The sequence below is a fragment of the Solanum stenotomum genome, chromosome 10 (assembly GCF_019186545.1).
Source record: "Solanum stenotomum isolate F172 chromosome 10, ASM1918654v1, whole genome shotgun sequence".
In the NCBI taxonomy this organism is placed as follows: Eukaryota; Viridiplantae; Streptophyta; class Magnoliopsida; order Solanales; family Solanaceae; genus Solanum; species Solanum stenotomum.
In genome coordinates, this window is record NC_064291.1 from 8932307 (window position 1) to 8941162 (window position 8856).

The following is an 8856-nucleotide window of genomic DNA, read 5'->3' on the forward strand; positions in this document are numbered from 1 at the left end:
GGGGGTGGTAGGGGTGTGGCGGGGTGGGGGTGAAAAATAAAAATTTAAAATTGGAAATATTTTTTAAAAACAAACTTTAAATTTATTTTTTCAACTAAAAAATTATTATATGAAGTTGGAGGAGAGTTTTAGAAAATGTTTTCCGTTATTTTGAATGAAAGTCATTTTTCTTAAATTTGAGGAAAATGAGTTTATTTGGAAAACATTTTACCCAACCAAGTAGATTTTTGACTTATTTTCTCATGTTTGGTTGGTGAGTAGAAAATATTTTTCAATTTTTTTTTTAGTGTTTAATTTATGAATGAAAAATATTTTTGAGAAAATATCTTTTATTTTTACTAGAGAGTAGAAAATAATTATTGAAATTGAAAATATTTTTTTAAAAAAAACTTAATTTTTTTTTTGGAAGGGGTGGGTGGCTAGTAGGGGGCTGATTGGGGGAGGGGGGGGGGGTCGCGGGTAAGCATGGTGTGGGGTGAAAATATTTTTTGAAAGCAAATTTTAAATTATTTTTTTTGTGAAAAAATAAAATTTTGAAATTGAAAAAGATTTTTAAAAACAAACTTGAAATTGAAAATATATTTTTAAAAACAAACTTTAAATTTATTTTTTTCAACAAAAAAATTGTAATATGAAGTTGGAGGAGAGTTTTGGAAAATGTTTTCCTTGATTTTTGAATATAAGTCATTTTCCTTAAATTTGAGGAAAATGAATTGATTTGGAAAACATTTTCCAAAATATTTTTACCCAATCAAACATAAAAAGATTGAAAAATATTATCCAAAAAATGTTTTCCTTCATGCCAAACACACCCATAGAGTCGACAAATTTTTTTCAAGACCCTAGTCAAATAAGAATAATTTTAAACAGACATATTAACGGCCTCGTGAATGCTTAAAATTATTCACATTTATCATATAGTAATAATTAATTAAATTCTGCCATAGACACCAAATATTATCTTTTCTATTTGGGCAACGACTAGAAGATTAATATCATTAATTTACACAATCTCAAAATATCGATGCAACTGTGGGGGTGATATAGAGTTAACATTATAGGTTTTGCAGATCATCACTAATTTTATGTTCAAGCCAGATACTAATTATTTAAAATATCTATTTACTATATATATAAATTACTAAATTAAAAAATATTATTCTCTTGGATGCATATATAAATTAAAGCACTCTTACTTAAATATCATAGTAAATATTTAATATTGGATTACATAGAGAGGATAAATTTGAAAGAAAACAATTAACAAATCCTTAATCACATGAAATATCATTTATTTTAGATCAGAATAAATAGGTATAAGCATTACTTAATATGAACAGGAAGAGTATTGTAGTGACTGGAGAGGATACTAGAACTTTAACTTTATGAGTTCTAAAATTTATTATGACGGTTTTAAGTAATAATAATTGGATTAGTTCTAAATTTAATATTTCTACATATATAATAAATTTACTTTTACAAATATACTATTTAAGCAAAATCTACTGAGTTGGACTAAACCAAAGAAAGGGGTGTGAAACCCTGAAAGATGGGAAGCACCCGCTTCAATTTAACGGTCTAAATAATATTGGCAATTACGTACATATCTTTAATTAATTTCTCAAATTTCACATGAAACATCATTTATTTTAACAATTACGTATGTATCTTTTTTGTAATTTTCAATAAATTTCTTGAATTTTACGTGAAACGTTATTTATTTTAAATGAGAATAAAAAGATAAAAACAAGATTTGGCTACTTGTTCCTAAGTGGATCTATTCTACAAGGCGCAACAACGCACGATTCTCCTGCCATTTTGACCCACACATTATTTATAACGCGCAATTCATTCAAACTTTACATTTTCCTTTTATGATACATCTTGAATATTTAGGAGTGATAGTGCTAGTCCATTTTGTAGTGGGAAAGCATAATGATGCCCAGTCTTAAGATTCTTCAATCTTCATCGAAACAAAAGTAAGATTTGGAGAGAGTGGTGTATATGCTGAATTTACGAGTAATTTCCCTAGATAGTCATTCATGTTTGAGAAATTACCTAGAAATATCACTTATGTTTGTTTTAGGACTATAATAACATCTAACTTTGCCTATTTTCCTCAAAATATACTTGACACAAAAAATACATTATCTCTCTCCTATTAGAATGCCATGTCACATTTTTTAATTTATTAATAATATTTTTTTAATTCTTTAAATGACACCTTGTTTAATGTATCTATAAGAGAGCATTAATCCATTCTCTATGAAAATCTAGTTACTTCAATTTTATAGCGAAAATATTTATCTTATGTTTCATTTACGAGTATTTGCCGTTATATCCATACAAAAATTTAGTCTTGTTGTCGAGGAAAAAATTAAACTAGTTACTTGAAGCTGATGAAGAAACATAAATTTAGTTGGATATTTAGAGATAAACTAGATATTAGAAACATTGATTTTTACACAAATTATAAATATCCATTGCTTGTTTACGGTAAAAAATCAAAGGTTTCTTGTTCATGGTAAAAAAAAAATTTTTACACAAACTATACACATTTGTTCAAAGCTTAGGCAGATTTAAACAATAGAAATATCTGATTAAAAAACAAGCAAGCAAAAAACCCCTAAATTTTAAGAAAATTACTCCAATATCATGTTAAGTATTCAAATTTATTTCACAATTTACACTTCAAAAATAAAAGAATCAGAAGAAAACTTGAATTTTACCTCGTGGCGATTTCTTTGGTCATCAAAGGTATACAGCGGCTCAGGAGACAGTTCCTTATGCAAATTCGTTAATTTATTCCTTGAAGAACCAGAGAAACCACATATTTTCTTGAAGAATCGGAGGAGCTCATATTAGAGTTCGTTATGTAATTTTTTTTATTGGGTATAATATATGGATTGTCTAAATTTTTAAAAAAATTTGTTAATAATAAAAAAAAAAGGGAATAATGTGACATGGCATCCTAGTAGGAAAGAGATAATGTATTTATTGTGTCAAATATATTTTGAGGAAAATAGGTAAAGTTGGGTGATATTGTAGTACTAAAACAAACATAAGTGATACTTTTAGGTAATTTTCCAAACATGGGTGACTATCTAGGGAAATTACTCTTGAATTTACACCTTTCATATTATGGGATAAAAACATTATTTTCATAGACCCTTGACTCAAGAATATATTGTCAGTCATATTTTGTAAATAGTACTCCCTTTGTTTTACTTTTGATTTAACACAGAGTTAAAAAAATAGATAAAAATTTTGAATCTTATAGTCTCAAATTAAAGATATATAGAATGTATCAAATTAAAATGCTCTTTAATCTTACAATCTTAAATATGTGGTGAAAAGTTGAAATTAATGAATTACCAAAAAACAAAGGAACATTTCTTTTAAACGAATTAAAAAAATATGTAGTAGTAAATTTTGACAAGAGAGCATATATGCATATATATCATATACCATGAGAGTAGAACATCATCAAAAGATGTGGTGCAGTGGATGAAGTTGCTCCTCTTTTAATTAAAGGTCTCAATTGGAGTCTTGAATATGACAAAAATCTTGTTTAGGGAGCGCTCTCCCCTCCCCCCGAATGAGGTTTTACACAACGCTAATCTGTAATAGTCGAATTCCAATGCAGCTATCAAACAACAAATAGGAAATCAAAAAAGGCACAGTATAAATTCAGAATAGTCAAACTCTAATGCAAATATCGAATATCAATAATGTATAATGCAATCAGGTACACCGAATAGGAAACCACAAAAGTATAAATTTAGAATAGTGTAATGCTGGTATCGGACACGGATAACGTATAAAGCGATTAAGTGTGAAACTTGAAAGGGGGAGGAAGCTTCTACCTAGCTATCTTCTACGAAGTTTCCAATTTCTTGAATTTAACTACCTCTCTCCTAAGTGGACTTTTTCTACAAGGCACAATTAAAAAAAATCATGTTCACACTTCTAGCCCCCACTTTTGACTAATCATATATAAAAATACCTTTATCCCACAACCTTATATTATATATAGGCATTACCAAAACCCCTCATTGGCTCACCAAACTCATCTTCTATTATCCTCTCCCAAAAAAAAAAAAAAATCCAAGAAACAAACAAAGTCAAGAATCCAATATTTGACTTGAGTACTAATTCATACGACGTTCGATTCAATCTCAACGTTTAAACAAATAGTCTAAATTCTTGTTACGTTCAAGTTATTCAGATATGAAAGAGAGTGGTTATTTGATGTCATTCAAGAGGTTGAACAAGAATAAAAATGGTGCATCTAAAAGTCTTAGCAATGGTGGTGATTCTCAAGGGGAAATAACAACGAGTAATGATGATAATAATAATTCTACGAATTATAAGGCAACCTCATTGAGGCGGAGATTCAAGAATTTGTATTCGCGGAAGAAGAAGAGTCTATACAAATTGCGTCATCATCGGTTCGTTGAATTTTTTTTATTCAAGATTGCCTCTCTTTTGGAAGCAATTGCTATGGTTGCTACCTTAGTTTTCTTCTTCTTCCGTTATGGTTTTCATTTTTGATTCTTTTATATATATATTTTCTTTGTAAATCAAGAGTTCATTAATATTGGATAAAAGTTGATATCTAATGGGGTGTAAGGTTCATTTTATTTAGTTGTTTATTTTTATTTTATCATATTCTCAATGTTGTGAAAATGTGAGGTATAAGAATTTAAGTTGTACTAATTTGCATTTCTAACTTGGAATTTTTCTTTTGTTGTTATGTACTTCTTTCATTTCATTTTATTTGGTCTTATATTAAAATAAAATAAAATCGGGACAAGGTGGAACTGAACTATGTAATAGACAAGATGAGGAATGTCAGACTGAGATTATTTGGACATTTGAAGTGGAGATGCATAAATGTCCCCAATGAGGCATGAGATTATTCGGGTAGGAAAGGCATTGTCATAGACCCCCTTAAACTCGTTGCACAGACTAGTAATTCGCCTTGCCCCGCATCAATATAGAAAAAATTTATTTCATCACACCCCGCATTAGCCCTGCCTAAAACCTGTCCCGCCATTCATAGACTAAAACCCGCACCTTACACACCTGCACATGTCTGTAGGAAATATAGAAGGAGAATACTATCTTTAGAGAATGCTCAAGTTTTATATAGGCCACTTGAGATGATTACAATCATCAACTACATCTCTATTTATACTACTAATAATGTAAATCAAAGGTCTTGCACAAATAACTAGATACATGTATCACAATTTACTAGATACATGTATTACGAAATTCTAAAAGACTTCTTGAAAAACTAAGAGACAATTTTGGAAGACTAAACATTAATGTGGATGCATTAATTCCAACCCTACTCCCCCTTAATGCATTTGCTTGACAACTCCAATGCGTTCTTGAAGATAGCAAAACTTTTCTCTAGGAAGTGCTTTGTGAAGATGTCATCAAGTTGTTCTCCTGTCTGGCAATAATGCAATTGAATTTCACCTTTCTCTTGTGCTTATCGGATAAAATGATACTTGATGGAAATATGCTTTGATCTTTCATGGTTGACTGGATTTTTGGCAATTGCAATTGCTGATTTGTTATCGCAATACAAAATAGTTCCTCTTTTTTTGTTTTTCACCAGTGTCTTCAAATATTCTCCTAAGCCAAATAGCTTGAGAAGTAGCCTTAGCTGCTGAGACATATTCTGCTTCGGCAGTGGATTGAGCAACAACACTTTGCTTTTTTGATAACCATGAACAAATACTTGATCCAAATAAGAAAGCATAACCAGAAGTACTCTTCGTGTCATCTATACTTCCATCCCAACCACTATCAGAATAACCAATTAAGTTCAAATTTTCACCAAATTTGTACATTATCCCATAATTCATTGTTCCTTGCAAGTAGTGTAGAACACGCTTTGCAGCTCCAAAATGCACTTGGCTTGGCTCTTGCATGAATCTGGATAATAAACTAGCAGCAAACATAATGTCAGATCTTGTTGAAGTAACGTAAGATATAGCAGGGTTACAATCAAGCTCCTATAAAGTGAGCTATTAACTTTCTTTTCTCCATCATCTTTTCTGAACTTCTCATTTGCTACTAATGGTATGGCCACAGACCTACAATCCATCATTTTGAATTTTTGAAGAATATTTTTAGTATACTTCTTTTGAGAAATAAAAATTCCTTCTTTCACTTGAGAAACTTCGATGCCCAAGGAATAATTTAGCAACTCAAGATCACTTATTTCATAGGATTGCATCATATCTTGCTTGAATTTTTGCATCATATTCACATCATTGTAAAGAGCAAATCATCCACATAGAGACAAACAATGATAATGTTGTCATATTCTTTCTTCACATACAAAGTGGCTTCGCTTTTACTTCTCTGAAAATTAATTTTTAGAAAGTATGTATCAATTTCATTGTACCAGGCTCTTGGAGCTTACATCAGCTCATAAAGAGCTTTTTTTTGGTCTGTACACCTTCTCTTCTCCCCCTTGAACAAAAAATCCTCGAGGTTGCTCAACATAAATCTCTTCATCAAGTTTCCCATTAAGAAATGCAGATTTGACATCAAGTTGAAATAGTTTCCATTTCTTTTGTGCAGCAACAAAAATTACGGTTCTAATTGTCTCAAGACGAGCAAATAGAGAGAAAGTTTCATAAAAATCAATACCTGGTTTTTGGGTGAAGCCTCTAGCAACCAACCTTGCTTTGTGCTTTTGAATATCTCCTTCCTGATTGAGTTTGATTTTGTAAATCTATTTTAGACTTACAACTTCTCTGTCTTTGGGTATAGCCACAAGCTCCCAAGTATTATTTTTTTCAATCATTCGAATTTCTTTTTCCACGGCTTTCTTTCAAACATTATGCTTTATTGCCTCCTAATAATTTTCTGGTTCAATACTGGCAAAGTTACATCTCTGATAAATGCCACTCAACATTTTTGTTCCTCTTGGAGGTGGTTCTTCATCATCTGAATCTGACATTTCTTCCTCCTCAGGGACATCTTCCTCTTCCTCATCCTTTTCTTGATTTGACACATCTAAAGATATGATAGAAGTATTCTCTATCTTTTTATCCTTCCAATTCCATGTTGTTTTTTCATTAAAAATGACATCTCTTCTAACAACAAGTTTGTTAGTTTTGACATCGAGAAGCCTATAGCCTTTTGTCACATCACTATAGCCAAGAAATATACATCTTTGACTTTTTTTCATCCAATTTTGTTCTTTTCTCAGCAGGTATATGAGCATAGCAAATACACTCAAAAATTTTAAAATGACTTACAAAAGGTTTCATTCCACTCCAAGCTTCAACTGGTGTCTTGTCCTTCAATGCCTTTGTCGGGCGCCTGTTGAGGATGTACACCACTGTAGGTACTGCTTCTGCCCAAATATATTTTGGTATCCCTTTCTCATTCATCAAAGTTCTAGCCATTTCAACAATTGTTCTATTTCTTCTTTCAGATACACCATTTTGTTGAGGAGTGTACCCTGTTGTAAATTGCTTCTGAATGCCTTCATTTTTGCAGTATTCTTCAAATTCTCGACTTGTGTATTCACCTCCTCTATCAATGCAAATGGTTTTGATGCTGCAACCTTTTTGCTTCTCAACAAAGGCTTTAAATTTCTTGAATGTAGCTGTCGCACCCCATTTCGAACCGGCCGAAACAATTCACAACATAATGTGGCTGATACTCTATTTTTGGAAAAAAATTATTTTGTTTGTTTTAGAGTCGCCACCTAAATTTTAAGGAAAATATTAGAAAAACCATTTTTTAAATATGTAAATGTAAACTCTGTTTTGATTTGCGAAACCAGTGAGATTCTGAGTAAGGGTTTTGACTACTCGAGGGAAAGATGTTAAGCACCCCTCAGAGCCTATCCGAAGATAGTCCTTAAACTCAATTTAGGAAAATATGATTAGGAAAACTTGTTTATTTATTTTCTTTTAATGATTAAACGATAAGTTATTAGTTAGTTTAAGAAAAGGGTACAATACAAGGTATGACATATATATGTCTTATAAGATATATTTAATAATAGTATTTTATCATATTGTAAAAATAAATAAATAAATGTACTTAAGAGTATGATTTATATGTAAAAATATATATAGTTGTATCATAAAATTATCCTAAAAATAAGTAGATGTTGAATTTGTGAGAATATGTCGTCTTATTTAAGACGTGAAATAAAATAAGATAGTAGTTGGGTGTGAATACGTAGTAATATGTGATGTGTAATTTGAATGAAAATATACAAATTGAAATTTTCTAAAATAAAATAAAATAAATGATACTAAATGTCAAAATATCATATAAAGGCTTGTGATCTTAAATATATTTATTATGAAGTGTAATATATACATATAAGTTGTTCAAAACATATGAATGTTTATCATTCTTTTTACATGTAGGGATAAGTTGATGATAAATTATATGTAATAAAGTAATATGTATATTTAGGTGTAGGCATTTATAAATTATAAAATAAATAAATAACATTAGTAAAAGAGATAGTAGATAATACTAGGTTATGTGAAGAAAATATAGAGTATATACCTTTATATGTACGACATATATATGTGTACCTTGTATTTGAACCTGTTTGCATAGCTAAAATTTGAAATAGCATGTTAAAAAGATTAAAATGTTATTAGCAATGTTTGGTTAAAAAAAAAAAAGTAAGTATAGTCAATACATTTTATAAAAGGGTGATGTAAAGAGTATAAAAAATAGGCCTAACTATTGAAACTTATTCTATAGTTACATTTGTTTTGTTAAATATATAAGCCTACTTCCCTACTTATTTTCTTAAAAAAAATGTATATCTAAAGATAAGTATCTTAGCCT

The 8856-nt window shown here is 30.0% G+C and overlaps 1 protein-coding gene across 1 annotated transcript; it reads right to left on the reverse strand.

The window, feature by feature from the left end:
- Positions 1–5588: 5588 nt before the first annotated feature.
- LOC125842717 (secreted RxLR effector protein 161-like) lies at positions 5589–5978 on the reverse strand. Its single transcript, XM_049522045.1, has one exon. It carries the CDS (start codon positions 5976–5978, stop codon positions 5589–5591), a length of 390 nt encoding a protein of 129 aa, XP_049378002.1.
- Between the last annotated feature and the right edge of the window lie 2878 nt (positions 5979–8856).